Source organism: Procambarus clarkii, chromosome 85, assembly GCF_040958095.1.
Source record: "Procambarus clarkii isolate CNS0578487 chromosome 85, FALCON_Pclarkii_2.0, whole genome shotgun sequence".
In the NCBI taxonomy this organism is placed as follows: domain Eukaryota; kingdom Metazoa; phylum Arthropoda; class Malacostraca; order Decapoda; family Cambaridae; genus Procambarus; species Procambarus clarkii.
This window is the reverse complement of record NC_091234.1, coordinates 19,712,113-19,729,844: the sequence shown is the minus strand read 5'-3', so window position 1 is coordinate 19,729,844 and position 17,732 is coordinate 19,712,113. Positions and strand designations below refer to the sequence as shown.

The 17,732-nt window shown below is 42.5% G+C and overlaps 2 protein-coding genes across 6 annotated transcripts in view; one reads left to right on the top strand and one right to left on the bottom strand.

Annotated features, from left to right (window-relative positions):
• Nucleotides 1-4,366: 4,366 nt before the first annotated feature.
• LOC123746685 (neuronal acetylcholine receptor subunit alpha-7) lies at nucleotides 4,367-14,342 on the top strand. Its single transcript, XM_069316770.1, has 8 exons — nucleotides 4,367-5,481; nucleotides 5,778-5,959; nucleotides 6,780-6,889; nucleotides 10,669-10,885; nucleotides 11,886-12,063; nucleotides 12,192-12,344; nucleotides 13,322-13,503; nucleotides 13,809-14,342. Exons 1-8 carry the CDS (start codon nucleotides 5,424-5,426, stop codon nucleotides 13,977-13,979), a joined length of 1,251 nt encoding a protein of 416 aa, XP_069172871.1. The 5' UTR covers nucleotides 4,367-5,423; the 3' UTR covers nucleotides 13,980-14,342.
• Nucleotides 14,343-14,661: 319 nt separating this feature from the next.
• Nucleotides 14,662-17,732, bottom strand: part of LOC123746682 (echinoderm microtubule-associated protein-like 5) — an 88,035-nt gene continuing 84,964 nt past the window's right edge. For all 5 annotated transcript variants that reach the window (XM_069316765.1, XM_069316767.1, XM_069316768.1 and 2 more), the window contains one exon: nucleotides 14,662-17,040. In XM_069316765.1, the coding sequence (XP_069172866.1) occupies nucleotides 16,827-17,040 (214 nt within the window). In that variant the 3' untranslated portion in view covers nucleotides 14,662-16,826. The remainder of the gene's footprint in view (nucleotides 17,041-17,732) is intronic.

Sequence of the window (17,732 nt, the reverse complement as noted above, 5' to 3'; positions counted from 1 at the left end):
CTGCCTACCTGAGGCTACAAAACTCTGGCTCATCATCTAGCACTAAGCTATTAGGATTACCATCCTGGGGCTACGTGGCTGTGGCTAAAAAACTGACGTTACGGAATCGGGGCTACCTGTCATAGGATTAACAACAACTGCGCCTAGGCTACAAGGATACTAGGCAGTAACCTATTCTGTATAACTACTTTATCGTGTAGGACTTTGTTGTTTTCCGTTTCAGTCAAACAAAGCCAACGTTTATCGCCATAGTTTAATGAATAAATCAGGCAATATTCTGCCTCTTTCGTGCTCAATTGACTACATTTGGTCCCATTGTCGTGGCCTGAAAGTCTGTTAGGCTTGTCGAGAGCATTAGGAGTAGAATAGGTGCATTAGGAGTAAGGAAACATACTCCTAGTGTTAATTTATTAACTTAATGTAATGTTATTTTAGGTAAAATGAAGTATTAAGTAAAATGTTATTTCCTTGGTTAATTTAGTTTGTTTGGTGTATCTACAAAAAAAGAATTGAGTATCGTGTAATTTGCGAGTGAAACACCATATATTTCTGATTTAAATAAATAATAATAAATAAATAAATAAATAAATAAATAAATGTTTATTCAGGTAAGGTATATACAAACGAGGTTTTACAAAATTTGATAGATTTATAGATAGAGCTAGTACATACAATGCCTAAAGCCACTATTACGCGAAGCGTTTCTGGCAGGAAAAACATTAAAGACTAAAACTTAATACTAATTGAGATTAAAGTATAAAATGTGTTGAGAACAATTAAAAATAAAAATAAAAATAAAAAAGGGGGTAACATGGCAGAAAAAGCAGCACAAATACAATTAATACAATTAGGTCGACAAACAGCGTTGTTTATAAAGAGACATGGGTTGACAATATAGGGGTAAGGTAGGTTACAGGGAATTTATTAGGTAGTGCTTCGTTTTTATCTTAAACTGGTTGAGAGAGGTACAGTCTTTAAATTTTTAATTAAATCAAGATTTGAATCTTGACATTTTCATATTGCAACAAAGTTCATTCAAAGTCAAGATGGCAGTGACTATGGCATTTATCTTACCGGAATTTACCTGAGGGCTCACGATATACTTAGTGGCCACGACGGGGATAGAAAGACAGAGGCTTGTCAAAGGCCCACCCTTCTATTTTCCTGATAATTTTGTCCAACTGGATTTTGAACGGCATTAATGTCTTGGCATTTGACGGGCAAGCGGTGAACCAAGTAGTTCATAACCAAGCGATACAGGCTTGGTTGTGGGCTACCTAAACTACATTTCTAGGGATCTGCACTGGTGGGGATAGGATTCTAGGAAGCCTGGTCGACGACCGGGCCGCGGGAACGCTAAGCCCCGAAACCATCTCAAGGTTAGGCCAACGTACTTTCAAACTTCCTCTCTCTCTCTACACCCACATCCTCTTCCAGAATTTCATCCCTCCCATCCCCCTTCCTCCCTCATTCTTTCGAAACCCTTCGGACATCCAAGTTCAAGCTAAGGCTACTTCGTTGGTAGCTAGTTAAGGCTACGTCGTTGGTGGCTAGCTAAGGCTACCTCGTTGGTGGCTAGCTAAGGCTACCTCGTTGGTGGATAGCTAAGGCTACCTCGTTGGTGGCTAGCTAAGGCTACGTCGTTGGTGGCTAAGGCTACCTCGTTGGTGGCTAGCTAAGGTTACGTCGTTGGTGGCTAGCTAAGGCTATCTCGTTGGTGGCTAGCTAAGGTTACGTCGTTGGTGGCTAGTTAAGGCTACCTCGTTGGTGGCTAGCTAAGGTTACGTCGTTGGTGGCTAGTTAAGGCTACCTCGTTGATGGCTAGCTAAGGCTACCTCGTTGGTGGCTAGCTAAGGCTACCTCGTTGGTGGCTAGCTAAGGCTACCTCGTTGGTGGCTAGCTAAGGCTACGTCGTTGGTGGCTAGCTAAGGCTACCTCGTTGGTGGCTAGCTAAGGTTACGTCGTTGGTGGCTAGTTAAGGCTATCTCGTTGGTGGCTAGCTAAGGTTACGTCGTTGGTGGCTAGTTAAGGCTACCTCGTTGGTGGCTAGCTAAGGTTACGTCGTTGGTGGCTAGCTAAGGCTACGTCGTTGGTGGCTAGTTAAGGCTACCTCGTTGGTGGCTAGCTAAGGTTACGTCGTTGGTGGCTAGCTAAGGCTACGTCGTTGGTAGCTAGTTAAGGTTACGTCGTTGGTGGCTAGTTAAGGCTACCTCGTTGGTGGCTAGCTAAGGTTACGTCGTTGGGTGGCTAGTTAAGGCCACCTCGTTGGTGGCTAGCTAAGGCCACCTCGTTGGTGGCTAGCCAGGGCTACCTCGTTGGTGGCTAGCTAAGGCTACGTCGCTAAAGCCATGGAGGGAAACACGCATATGTAAACCGTGCCTGAACCCGCCGGTGTGTATTTGCTTCGCCATAGTGTAACACGAGAGCCATCAGGCCGGCGTCTGGTTTTCTGCCCATTACCCCGCCCCTTCCACACCATACCCCAGGAATCCTCAATGAGATGACCTCCACCCCCAGCACACCACTGATATCCGCCCCAGCACACCACTGATATCCGCCCCAGTACACCACTGATATCCGCCCCAGTACACCACTGATATCCGCCCCAGTACACCACTGATATCCGCCCCAGTACACCACTGATATCCGCCCCACTACACCACTGATATCCGCCCCAGCACACCACTGATATCCGCCCCAGCACACCACTGATATCCGCCCCAGTACACCACTGATATGCGCCCCAGCACACCACTGATATCCGCCCCAGTACACCACTGATATCCGCCCCAGTACACCGCTGATATGCGCCCCAGCACACCACTGATATCCGCCCCAGTACACCACTGATATCCGCCCCAGTACACCACTGATATCCGCCCCAGTACACCACTGATATCCGCCCCAGTACACCACTGATATGCGCCCCAGCACACCACTGATATCCGCCCCAGCACACCACTGATATCCGCCCCAGCACCACGAACCCGCCATGGTTCGGTCGGTCGAGCCGGTCGGCCGAGCAGACAGCACACTGGACTTGTGTTCCAGTGGTCCCGGGTTAGATCCCGGGCGCCGGCGAGAAACAATGGGCAGTTTCTTTCACCCTATGCCCCTGTTACCTAGCAGTAAAATAGGTACCTGGGTGTTAGTCAGCTGTCACGGGCTGCTTCCTGGGAGTGGAGGCCTGGTCGAGGACCGGGCCGCGGGGACACTAAAGCCCCGAAATCATCTCAAGATAAACTCAAGAAGATGGTGACTCCCATAAATAGCCTCACCCCAAACACTTGTAACCATGATATATATATGTGCTAAGTTTAGACCTATTGTCTTGTGTATGACCCTCTGTCCTGCGTGACAGTGAATACCAGCATTATCCTCACTTTAATTAGACGTAATTGAAATCCTCAGATTAGGCAAAATTGTAATTAATTTTGTCAATAAGAAAGAAATACATCTCAAAGGGATAGAGTAGCTTAGGCTATTTCTACCTCCTGACAATGATTTTTTTTATCTTTATTTAATAAAATACAATATAAATCATATAAACATACGTTTTACAAGGCAATACTACATTAGTATAATTCTCACCTTGACAATGTCGTCGTCACTTCACTTTCCAGTGTGTGGTTTGGTCAACAATGAAATTCAGCATTTACTCAAAAGTTTTATATTAATCCAACCCGGACCAGTACAACTGACGGGAATTGACAGGGAGACAGAGATACAATGAGGAAACCTTGGTTACCTTGAGGTTACCTTGAGGTGCTTCCGGGGCTTAGTGTCCCCGCGGCCCGGTCGTCAACCAGGCCTCCTGGTTGCCGGACTGATCAACCAGGCTGTTGGACGCGGCTGCTCGCAGCCTGACGTATGAGTCACAGCCTGGTTGATCTGGAAATACAATGAATCTTGCAGGAAGACGTGACATCACGCCGAGCTAACAGCTCCTTACGTTCCAACGTTTCCATTTGTGTTTCTTACTTATTTTACACCGAGAACGAAGGAGGAGTGTAGTAAAGGAGAATAATAAAGGCATGGTGATAAAGAGGAGCGTGTCTAAGGCGAGTATGACCCAGTCATGGTGTATATTTATGGCTTGTCTGGTGGGGGAATGTTTACCTTTAACCTCTCATTCGCCTGCAAAAGTAGAAGAGAATGAATCTTACCTCTATGAGTCTAGCAGGATATTTAAGGGCAGGTTTGGGGGTGATCATCTGGTAGTTGATGGGTGCACTTACTTCAGGTGTGGAATAAGGAGTGTAGCAACACGTGCTCACGTCTAAGAGACAGACACAACACTGTCAGCTGACGACCCGCTGCTGTTGTAAACAACTGGGCTGATGGTTCCTTTATATTCATAACAAATTCTCTTCATTTTAGTATTTTGAGTAGCTATATAAGGACTTTACAGTACAATTTAATATAAATCAAAACATTTAATATAAATCAATTGTATATAAATCAAAATATTTAATGTAAATCAAAATAGTACATCAGACCAACTAGTATTTATAAACTAACTACAACGACAAATGGCTGGTTATTGTTCTTATTTCGATAATACGTCATTTTGTGCGTCGGGTGAGACGAAACACCGTAGGCGATATAAATTTGTATTAATTTTACATATTAATAATCAAATATTTGCAACTGAAAGTTGCATGAAATACATGAGCAAAATGACATAAGACGAATGATGTATCAGCTTCACCAAAGATTTCAGTAAGGGACAAAAATACAATGAACCACAGTAAAGCAAGTTTTCCAATTATCTGAAAATCAGGACATTCTACCAGATGGCAGATTTAGTTGACAGTAAAAGTTAAGCTACAAAATTTTCAACAAAAGTTTGGTGTGTTATACTTTGACAAAAGCTTTTTTTGAAGCATCTAGAAACAGAGATATAAATAACCTTGTGAGTGATTGTAGTACTGAATAGTTTCAGCCACCACGAGTGAGAACAAGCACTGCGTCGCCCCCGACACATGAGCCTAGCTGCCCTGAACACTGCAGGAGGCGGGGCTGCCCATGTTGCCTGGCACTTCAGTCCTCTCGGGTCTCAACTATAACACTGCTTGCATGCATTGTTCTCATGAACTTCAGGCCGTAAACAGTGGTCCTCGTGTCACTAGGTAGTTATAACACTCATCGAAAAAGTAATGAATGCGCGCAGGACTGTGAACCGTTTTGGTGTTTTTTGGAATCTCTACATAAATTGTGCACTGAATAACTAAATTTCGTGGCAGTACAAGAGAAATTATACATAGAGACGAGAGGTACAGAGGACATGACGACGAAGACAGCATCAAGCAACAGCCCTTTAGATCATCAGAAGACAAGCCTAGCCCCAGGATTGTGAAGTAGAAGAGCTCTCAGAACCTACTATAAAGTATACTACAAGAAGAAACAGGAACGTGTGGAAGATGGCGTGGCTGGTGGAGGCAACGACAGTTCTCCTGGCCATTACAAGTGCCCAAGCAGGTACACCAAAATCCATATCAGCTAAGCGTAGCAATTCAGTGGTCGTATCCTCTCACGCGCCCTCACTCTTTCCACCATTATCCACCAAACTCACAACCTGTCAAGCTCTCGCCATCTTTTGCTGTCCACCTCTCTCCAAGCGCTTCACATTATCTAACCACCTGTCAAGTTTCTCCTATTAGCTTTATTTAAAACATCTATAAAACACATGTTTCAAGTTAGTTCATTGTGGCGATAAATGTATAATGGGGTCTGTATTTGTGAGCAACAGTTACAAGGTGTTCTTCCCCCGACAGATTCTCCCATCTTGAGCAAGACGGAGGAGCTACGACAGAAGCTTCTGAAGAACTATGACAAGTACGCCCTTCCTCAGCGTGACACTAACGGCACCACCACCGCCTACTTCGACTTGATACCTCTGGCCATGTGGATCGAAGAGGACAAGCAAGTATTCCAAATGAACGCCTGGATTGAAATGGTTGGTATAGCCTACTACATACAGTCAATATATGTTACTACTCTGCTTCTGGGGAGGGGGGAGGGGGGGGGTAGAAATAGCCTAAGCTACTCTATCCCTTTGAGATGTATTTTTTTCTTGTCTCAATAAACATAATTGAACTACTCTGCTTCTGGGAGTCAGTCACTGTCATTCAAATTCAGCGTGCCAGTTACACGTCAAAAACTCTCCATGGAGGCAGGTTTGCCTAGACTATACATGAGGTGCATAGTGGGTTCCAGTCTGGTTTACCTATTTTTTTGTACATTTGTACTAGACTTGAAGTGTCACATATAACATTATACCAGACATGACATGTGTTACATTAAACATGGTAACATACATGACTTCCCTGGAAACACAAACCGAAACTGTCTCTATTTTCCGCTTGTTACAACTTGTAATAAAGTTGTTACATCTTGGCTTAACGTGTTTATGACGTATTAGAACGTTGTTACAACTTGATATATTGGTTGTTATAACTGGTTAGGTGGTGTTAAAACTTGTTCGAACGTTGTACCAACGTCGTAGTTTCGGTGTGTATTTGGCGGGTTGTCTCATGTACTGGGGTAGACGGGGGATCGTAGCTGTAGGTCCCTTAACATTGTTACATAACCATTTCTTTTTAGATGGATAATATTGCTACCTTTCGTATTTCAGACATCCTATTATTCTTTAAATTATTTGTAATTATACTCATTAGTTCTATTGTCTGTGAGACACTACCTATGAGGAAATAACATTTTTTAAAGTAAATATCATTGATATTTAGCTGAGTGGATTATAATAATGTTTGGGGCAGGCTTGGCAAGACCCGCGCCTCACCTGGGACTACAAGGACTATGGTAACACGAAAGAAATTCACTTTGCCGAGGACGAGCTCTGGCACCCAGAAGTCTACCTCTACAACAAGTGAGTGCACTAATAACTAACACAAACATCTTTTTTTAAGTCATGGCGGCTTATTGGAGTTTGTGAGCTCCGAAGCGCTGTGAGGGTGTATATATACATAACAAAAACGGCTTACAAATTAAGTCTGAATTTGACCGTTTGCCCGAAAATGGACGTAATTTGAAAAGGAAAAATAATTGAAAATAAATTTTGGATTTTTTTTTTTCAACAGCAAGTTAAGGGTCCTCTGGTAGGTTAGGAAGTTCTCCTAAAGTTTCAAAACGTTATGAAAACTTAATTGAAAGTTTCCTCTCCTAACCTAACAGCCTAAGCCAGAGGACCCAAGACAGAAAATGGAACAGTACATCACTTTCGTGAGCCGATTTCATTTCAAATTACGTCCATTTTTGGCTATAGCGTACATAAGACTGAAAAACGTTATTTTAAGAGGACGAGTCTTAACCACCTTGCAGCGTTTTAAGCTCGTATATTACTAAATATAGACTAAGCTGCCATTATCTAGGAAAGATGTACAGGTTTCGTAAATTGACTCAAGTACTTGGTGAATCGTGTCATACATCCACAAAGACCGTTAGATGAATGGTGTTGGACTAAAGGCCTATCAACCTCTGGAGGGTTATTAAAGCCGTGACAATATCTTACCAACCAGCAAGTATATTAGTCCTGAACACAGTTTATGATTACAGTAAACTCCCAGTGCTTATTCACAGAGAAGTGGGGGTACACTTGTTGATTTATATATAGTGTTCCCGGCCCGTTAAATTTGGTTTGGTGTTGAACTTAAGGCCTGTCAACAGCAGGAGGGTTGAGGTTGAGGGTTGAGCAGCAGGGTCAACAGCAGGAGGTTAGAGCCAGAGCCTCCTGCTCTGGCTCTAACTTGCTAACCAACAGTTCAGGACAAAAGCATACTTTCGTCTTGAACAAAGTAAGTTCTCGTCTATAGGGAGGGCGGGGCGTGTTCGTATTGTTCATCAGCCGATGGAAGCACAAGGATATAAGTTACTAACTGGGCCACCACCTTGCAAGTTGATCTGGTAATACTCAAAATTATTGACAACACTGAAGTAGAAGCTTAATTATTTCAGACTCCCTTTCCTCACTACAAGCATTAAATAGTTTACAATCAAATAACGTACTCGTATCTGAAGTCGGACAGAAATATATGGTCTCCGTGGTGTAGTGGTAGTGGTCTCCGTGGTGTAGTGGTAAGACACTCTCCTGGCGTTCCGCGAGCGCTATGTCATGGGTTCGTATCCTGGCCGGGGAGGATTTACTGGGCGCAATTCCTTAACTGTAGCCTCTGTTTAACGCAACAGTAAAATGTGTACTTGGATGAAAAAACGATTCTTCGCGGCAGTGGATCGTATTCCAGGGACCATAGGATTAAGGACTTGCCCGAAACGCTACGCGTACTAGTGGCTGTACAAGAATGTAACAACTCTTGTATACGCATACTTAATACGGGGTAAATGTAGGAATGTTTTGGATTCCCCTCTTACATTGGACTGAAGGAACATGATATAGTCGACACCTTTCCTAAGATTGCAGTAAATAAAGACAATGATGAACTGAATGTTGATTTATCAAATAAGTCCCTTAAAAGTGTCATTACGCAAGGAGTCTTAGATGAATTTGAAGAAAGCTTCCAGTGACGTCACCGTTGTGCGTTCACATCCCTTTTTTATGGTTTTGCACGAAGTAGTAAATTGATTTTTAATTAGAGAGAAGAAATAAAACGGAGAGAGCTTATCTGTGCCACGTTTAATCATACACTCAAACATTCTCTGGTAGATCACTGGGTAAGGGGTAACAAACTGTACCTTTAAGATGTCAGTTTCAAATTACATTTTGCCTACTGTATTAACAAAGACACATGTTAGGTCACTTAAATCTGGACCTCTTGATGCACCCAGACGTCACACGCGCTGTTCGCTCTAGCTAGTATTGGGAATCAGCATCACTCCTACATTTACCACCCCGTTCTCGCACTTTCTTACAGTCAATATTGACTTATTAAATACGTGCATATGTGACATACTAGTTTACCTGGAAAAGCTTCATAGAAAACACCGACCTTACCTAACCTTCTTAGTATGTTAAGATAAGCATCTTATTGCTTCATAATTACAATTATTACTTAACCAATACCTGTAATAGGTTAAGTAATAATTGTAATTACAAAGCAATAAGATGCTTATCTTAACATACTAAGGTGGTTAGGTAAGGTCGGTGTTTTCTATGAAGCTTTTCAAGGTAAACTAAAATATTCACAATAAATTAGTATGTCACACATGCACGTATTTAATAAGTCAATATTGACTATACGAAAGTGTGAGAACGGGCATTTACATAAGATTCTTTCAGCTGGCTATTAGTGCACCTCATTCTGCCAGGTCTAACGGCACACCCTGCTAATTTATGCCCAACCTTACCTTGAGGTTACCTTGAGGTGCTTCCGGGGCTTAGCGTCCCCGCGGCCCGGTCGTCGACCAGGCCTCCTGGTTGCCGGACTGATCAACCAGGCTGTTGGACGCAGCTGCTCGCAGCCTGACGTACGAGTCACAGCCTGGTTGATCAGGTATCCTTTGGCGGTACTTACCCAACCATGAAGCCGGTTTGCAAGACCACCAAAAGGTCACCATTTGGTCCGGGAGACATCTCCCGTCACGCAGGGTGCAGTCGCGCCTCCACAGATCTCCAGTATCATCTTTTGATACTGGTAATGGCTCAAAAGGGCCACCACTTACGGGCTATTCATGCCCGTGCCACCTCTTGGGTGGCTTCAATCAATCAAATCAGCCGGTTTGCACTTACTAATCTGAACTAACGAGGAAGGCTCATTATCATAGGGATGGACATTGATGATGCTACCTCATAAATTGTTGTAATGTATCCTGTGTCATTAGGTCCAACCACTTGGGCTGGACGGTAGAGCGACGGTTTCGCTTCATGAAGGTCGGCGTTCAATCCCCGACCGTCCAAGTGGTTGGACACCATTCCTGCCTCCCGTCCCATCCCTAATCCTTATCCTGACCCCTTACAAGTGCTATATAGTCGTAATGGCTTGGCACTTCCCCCCTGATAGTTCCATTCCTGTGTCATTAGGCCATTATTTTCTTTGATCAAAATTTGATGTAAAACTCGTCACTTGCTATTTACGTTGGCAACATTTTTTTTTTTGTTTTTTTGTTTTTTTGAGATATATACAAGAGTTGTTACATTCTTGTAGAGCCACTAGTACGCGTAGCGTTTCGGGCAGGTCCCTGGAATACGATCCCCTGCCGCGAAGAATCGTTTTTTAACGCGTTTTTTAACATTACTTAAGACGCTCGCACTGAGGACCTGGGTGTATCTTAAAGTTTCTGACGCCTCAGATCTTAACATGCACACGTCTCAAACTAGTGGCAGTAAGGTAACCAGGGTAAATACTGGTTCAGTAACAGGGTTGTTGATTTGTGGAACCAATTACCGCGTAACGTGCTGGAGGTGGGGTCCCTCGATTGTTTCAAGCGCGGGTTGGACAAGTATATGAGTAGGATTGGGTGGTTATAAATAAGAGCTGCCTCGTATGGGCCAATAGGCCTTCTGCAGTTGCCTTTATTCTTATGGTATGGTGTGTGTATATCACGAAAATAAACACGTGATTAAGAATGTGACAATGTCAGACCACGGAGGAAAAATGAAACAGGAAATTTCCTTAAGTACTTTCGTATATTAAATACATCTTCAGAAGGACCTTCTGAAGATGTATTTAATATATTATGGTATGGTTTTTACAGCGCATACGTCACTGAGGTTGCCCACTATAGCAGTATTGGGTCCATTGTAAACAGCAATGGAACAGTGTCATGGATTGGCACAGGTGCCTATAAGTCAGAGTGCCCCCTAGACGCCACTCACTGGCCCTACGGCACTCAGACTTGCGAGCTCTTCTTCGGCGCCTGGACCTACCATGGATGGCAAGTCGACTTACAGCTGTCTAAGAATAAAACACAGGTTAGTAAATTTTAGATTTATGCCCTTAACCATGACTCTTATGTTTGCTTAGAAAAACTACTCAAACTTCTGTTTTAAACTGATCAACCCGTTCTCGCAAATTCGTATAGTCAATATTGACTTATTAAATAAGTGCACAGGTGACATACTAAACGTAATAGATACCCTTTAAAAAGCTTCATAGAAAACAACCAACCTTACCTGACCTTGTTAGTATGTTAAGATGAGCATCTTATTGCTTCGCAATTACAATTATTACTTAACCTATACCTATAATAGGTTAAGTAACAATTGTAATTGCAAAGCAATAAGATGCTTATCTTAACATACTAACAAGGTCAGGTAAGGTTGGTTGTTTTCTATGAAGCTTTTTAAAGGGTATCTATTACGTTTAGTATATCACCTATGCACGTAGTTAAAAAGTCAATATTGACTATACGAATTTGCGAGAACGGGTTGCAAGATTACCATATAATCAAAATGTTTAAATTAAACTGAACCGTAAGCATGCGCACAAGCCACAGTTTTTAAAATTATCAAATATCATGCAAGATAAATGACACGGCAATCCAATTATATCATTCTCGCCCTTAAAAAGATTATACATTTTCCCATATTCTTCCAAGAATGCATGCCAGCTTAATGAATACCATACATACATGTCTAATATAAGCATTGTAGTTTTATCATTCAGACACGGGAGACATCTCCCGTCACGCAGGGTGCAGTCGCACCTCCACAGATCTCCAGTATCATCTATTGATACTGGAAATGGCTCAAAAGGGCCACCACTTATGAGCTATTCATGCCCAAGACACCTTTTGGGTGGCTTAATCTTCTCTCTCTCTCTCTCATCATTCAGAATTGTGATATTGGAAGTTGCGAAACTTTTACAGGTACCCTTGCATGTATTAGGACGTGGGATGTCATGACTATAGCAGTACTGACGACCGCATCTTGACGAGTGAGTGTTTAGTACAACACTACTCTATTATTGCAGATAATACCCAGCTTTCTCATGAACTCCGGCCACGCGTGGCACTTCGACAAAGGCAGCATTAAGCGGACGCAGCATACCTTATCTTGCTGCCCCCAGCCCTACGTCATGCTCCAGATGGAGATCACCATGTCCAGAGTCTTCCCAAGCTTCACCTCCACCGTCGTCATCCCGGCCTGCGGTGGGTCCCCTCTGTTATGTTCCAGTGTTGATATCATTTAAACTGCTAATAAAAGCCAGTTTTCCACGGGAATATAATATGTTTAGTGTTATTTACACTGAGAGTCTGGGTGTGTTGGCTTCCGGCAGTGATCTCTGTGCTGACGCTGGTGCAGTTCCTGCTTCCCCTGCGAGAACCACGGAGGCTGACGTTGGGGTGTGTCAGTCTGCTGCTGACACTGATCGTCCTCCTCTACCTGGCCATCTCCCTTCCTCACCTCGCCTTCTCCGTCCCCATTATTGGTACGTTCTCCCTCACTCCCTCCCCATTATTGGTAGGTCCTCCCTCACTCCCTCCCCATTATTGGTAGGTCCTCCCTCACTCCCTCCCCATTATTGGTAGGTCCTCCCTCACTCCGTCCCCATTATTGGTAGGTCCTCCCTCACTCCGTCCCCATTATTGGTAGGTCCTCCCTCACTCCGTCCCCATTATTGGTAGGTCCTCCCTACCTCGACAATAGAACCTGACGGTGCGACTGGTTCCCAGGATTATCGCCCGTCCTCTGGAGAGGGTTGCTCAAGAGGACGGGCTGCACATGCTTGTCACTCATCACACCTGTACCTCAAACTTTAGTATTATGCATCATTATTATGTACATTTCTGTATTTGTAACATATATTTCCGTACTTTTATTTCGTTAGAATATCTCATAATTTCGGTCAACACTATATACATTGTATCATTAATTATACATAAAGTATATTTACGCAATATATTGCTTTGTTATGGTATTCAAGTATTTACAACACTGCTATATGTACAATAATACTGTATTTACAGTGTGTCAACATTTACGCTATACTCCGCAACCCATCATCTAAGAATTCTATCACCCATAGCTAATATGGAGTCTACAAAATATAAACTCGTACTAAAACAAGTCCACGTTTTGTCCTATTGGCATTCTAAACGGTATAACAATAATTGAAACAGCTTAACTAATTCCACCTGTCCTAGGCATTTGTCCTAGTTAGGAATCCTAAGCCTAATATATGTAATTTTAGACCTAATCTAGTACATTTGTGTGTTATACTAGGCTAGGAAAAGTTCGTATGGTAATTGATCTTTTCCTAGGGCCTCTCAAAAGGCAAGACACATTTCTTGTTTTCTTTAATTAATGTCGTTGAAGTTTTTACATTTTTGTTGAAACGTGGATCAGTAAACTGTGGGTTGGCTAGCTCGCCTCTGAGCGCTGATCACTAGGCAATGTGTGTTGCAGTGAAGTTCTACGGGCAGACTCTAGCGGTGATTGTGGTGAGCGTTGGGGTGAACGCCGGCCTCCTGCGTCTGACGGACGGTCGTCAGCCTTCCGTCACTTCGACGCCACCACCGGCACTGCTCAAGAATATCCTCACTGGTCCCCTCGCCTCTGTCCTCTGTCTACAGCATTACGCTGAGAAGGTAATACATTCTAAACTCTCTGTCATGCTCCCACTATTCATGTTATTGCTAATACTGTATATACAATTGTATAACCATGCAATTTCTAAATACCCAACCGTTTAGCCGTACAAATATTGAATATTTGTACGGCTAATTAAGCTCTATCAATTCCCCCCCACCCCGCGGTTGATAGGCCTTTAGACTACAACAAAACCAAATTATGGGATAATTTGAACATCTCCATTTGTACAGCATGATTCCAAAACTGCCATGATGCCCACCCACATATACCATGATGTATAATACGACTGTCTGCGGTACAGGTTGGTCTGAGCGGAGGCGGGGCTGAGGACGGAGAGGTCCTGGAGGAGACCCGTCCTGCATCCTACCTCCATGAGTGGCTGCTGGTGGCCGCCACCCTCGACCGCCTCGCCGCCATCACCTTCGTCGCCGCCTTCGTCATTACTCTCATCGCCTACGTCGCTCCCGTCTGATCTTACACTCCCAGACTACGTTCATGTTCGGCTGTAGTAATTATCTACATTACTGATGCAACAGCCAAAGAGCCTCGTGTGTCTACTGTAATTCATACACATATTAGCCTGAATATATTCGTTTATCTCGACACAATCATGTTAATCACAAAAGCCAAAGAGAAACCTTTTTAATTTCTCTTGGACATTTATTTGAAATATCACACATTGGAAATTTGTTGGCTTACATTTTGTTACGTATTTCCATATATATTTGGCATTATTATTAACAGAATCAGCTGAATGTTATTCTGAGCTTACGCAGCTGCGAAAATTGGACGGAATGTAAATAAATTAACGCTGTAAATAAAGTTTAAGAGGCTGTGTTTATTTTGATACGGTCCAAGACGATTAAACCATCGAAAAGGTGGCACGGGCATGAATAGCCCGTAAGTGGTGGCCCTTTTGAGCCATTACCAGTATCAAGAGCTGAAACTGGAGATCTGTGGAGGTGCAACTGCACCCTGCGTGACGGGAGATGTCTCCCGGACCAAGTGGTGACCAAATGGTGTTTTTTTGATACGGTGAAGCTCCACCTCTTATTACACTAAGTCATTGACCGAATGATTGATTTAATTAGTAAATGATTCATAAAATCATTAGTTATCGTTGGACTAAACAGGGATTCACATAAACTTATAACTAAGAATAAGGGATGAGATTTATATTATCATAAAGAATTATAAAACTTACACTTGCTAAATATCACATTAATTTGTAGTAATTTGCATGGCCTATGAATAACAAGGAACATTAATCATGAAAATAAAAACCGCAAAACATATATTAGCAAGAAAATGACGCTTAAAAATGATACGAACTTGTATAAACTTACATTGATATGTATTCGATTTTCTCAAATTTTGAATCTATTTTAAAAACATTGTTGACAAATTGAGGTGTGGCATGTACATTAGCGTAAAAAGTATAATCGATCAGAGCGCTGTGAGGCAGGAGTTTCCGGTTCCGTGGCAGGTGAGGGCTGTATATTTGAATCTGGTACCACCTAAGACGCGCACGGGAGACACCTCCCGTCACGCAGGGTGCAGTCGCACCTCCACAGATCTCCAGTATCATCTATTGATACTGGTGATGGCTCAAGTAAGTAATTATCAAAAGAAGGCACCAAACCGGGAAGGCTATGTAGCACCATCAAATGTGCAGAATAATCAGAGGGCGCTAAATATCACCAAGGATGCCAATACGAGAACAAAAACGCATAAGGCGAACGATATCAAAAGTATCCGATTCACCTAGAATTCTATCGAGGGACAAGTGACCGCGAGGGACAGATCATTGTAACTTTGATAAATTTTTCATAACATTAGTGTTGGGTTAATGTAAATTGTGTCCGATTCCGCTCAGTGTAGTCTCACTCATACCCTTGACCGTGGGATATAGACGTATCTGGCAGCTTTCTCAAAACCCAAATGTCGAGTACACAATGTGTCAACTTTGTGAAAGAGAAAACATGCACTCTTGACCAGACCACACACTAGAAGTTGAAGGGACGACGACGTTTCAATCGACGACGACAATCGACTTGAGAATGGTCCAGGACGGACCGAAACGTCGTCGTCCCTTCAACTTCTAGTGTGTGGTCTGGTCAACATACTTCAGCCACGTTATTGTGACTCATCGCCTGCATATGCACTCTCTTGAACATTATATTGTAGAATGTCCCATACTGACTGACTTTCGCCCTCCTGGGCTAAGGTATGCTGAACCCTGTAATTACTATACGAGTACTGGAACACTTGATATATTGGACTTGTACCCAAGATTGACCATGTAATATATCAATTATACAATGTATGTATATGATGTAACTATATAACCTGAGCTTGTAAAAAAAAACACCCTTTACCGGTAATCCTTATTACACAATCATTCTGAAGACTAGTACTGTATTCAAAAACATTTATTCTCGTAGCCTATTTTACTTTAAGTAAAAGTAAAAGACTATTTTACTTTAAATCATTTCAATGTGTTAATATTCAGAGAAATATGCTAAGTGAAAAACATATTTCGAGGCTGTCATTATATATGTTATAACTGATTGGGGTTCAAAGACACGGCAGAGTCTGTATAGACGGCAGTCTATACAGACGTTTATAGACGGCAGTCTATACAGACGTTTATAGACGGCAGTCTATACAGACTTTTATAGACGGCAGTCTATACAGACTTTTATAGACGGCAGTCTATACAGACTTTTATAGACGGCAGTCTATACAGACTTTTATAGACGGCAGTCTATACAGACTTTTATAGACGGCAGTCTATACAGACGTTTATAGACGGCAGTCTATACAGACGTTTATAGACGGCAGTCTATACAGACGTTTATAGACGGCAGTCTATACAGACGTTTATAGACGGCAGTCTATACAGACGTTTATAGACGGCAGTCTATACAGACGTTTATAGACGGCAGTCTATACAGACTTTTATAGACGGCAGTCTATACAGACGTTTATAGACGGCAGTCTATACAGACGTTTATAGACGGCAGTCTATACAGACGTTTATAGACGGCAGTCTATACAGACGTTTATAGACGTTTATAGACGGCAGTCTATACAGATATACAGACGTTTATAGACGGCAGTCTATACAGATATACAGACGTTTATAGACGGCAGTCTATACAGATATACAGACGTTTATAGACGGCAGTCTATACAGATATACAGACGTTTATAGACGGCAGTCTATACAGATATACAATCTATATATACGATACAGTCTATACTTTTCTCACTGCGAGAGGAAACATTTATCAATTCAAAATAACATTTGTATCATCTAAGCATTTTCTATCATAGTAAATTTTCCAGACTTGAGATCCAAAATAATAAAAGGGTGGTTTCTTCGAGAGCCAAGAACGAGCAGAGTTGTCCCTAATCTAGCGGTGATGGGCGTCCAGTTGTCCTCAGGCGCTGTGATCTGAGAGTCGGAGAAGAACCGCAGCTCGTTCTCATCTGTTGTGTAACACCGGACCACGATCACAGACTCCAGTCTATCCAGGAAAACAAAACGAAACTCGTTAAAGTCTAAATGTATAAACCTGTATAAGTCTAAATGTGTAACACCGGACCACGATTACAGACTCCAGTCTAGCCAGGAAAACAAAACGAAACTTGTTAAAGTCTAAATGTATATATATTTGATATGTTTATACGGCAAACTATTCCTGCTGGAGAAATGTTTCAACTTATTAACATATAAAGTATCTCTTAATATTAAAGAATTTCTACTTTCAAGTGTGGTCTAGAGCAGACACTTGCGAGATACTGTACCAACGCTCAGTGCGCTCAACTCACACCAACGTATCACCTGTGTACTTCTGTATATGCGACCAAATATATATATATAGTATCTTAGTGTCTGTGTTTATTTGTCACCATACTTTACGTAACAATAGAACCGTTACATTGGTACTTGCGTGAACTGAAACATGCACTGGAGCTTGTTTTGAAACATAAGGCAACACAAACAGATGTATCCCTGGAAAGAAACCGTAACTGTTTATTTCCCCTATTAAGGGGCCTCGTAGCCTGGTGGATAGCGCGCAGGACTCGTAATTCTGTGGCGCGGGTTCGATTCCCGCACGAGGCAGAAACAAATGGGCAAAGTTTCTTTCACCCTGAATGCCCCTGTTACCTAGCAGTAAATAGGTACCTGGGAGTTAGTCAGCTGTCACGGGCTGCT

What these genes read in the sequence shown, in the direction of transcription:
- LOC123746685 (XM_069316770.1), top strand. Translation starts at nt 5,424, where the DNA reads ATGGCGTGGCTGGTGGAGGCAACGACAGTTCTCCTGGCCATTACAAGT. An exon ending in CGTCGTCATCCCGGCCTGCG is followed by an intron (nt 12,064 to 12,191) that starts GTGGGTCCCCTC and finishes GGCTTCCGGCAG; the next exon opens with TGATCTCTGTGCTGACGCTG. An exon ending in CTTCTCCGTCCCCATTATTG is followed by an intron (nt 12,345 to 13,321) that starts GTACGTTCTCCC and finishes TGTGTGTTGCAG; the next exon opens with TGAAGTTCTACGGGCAGACT.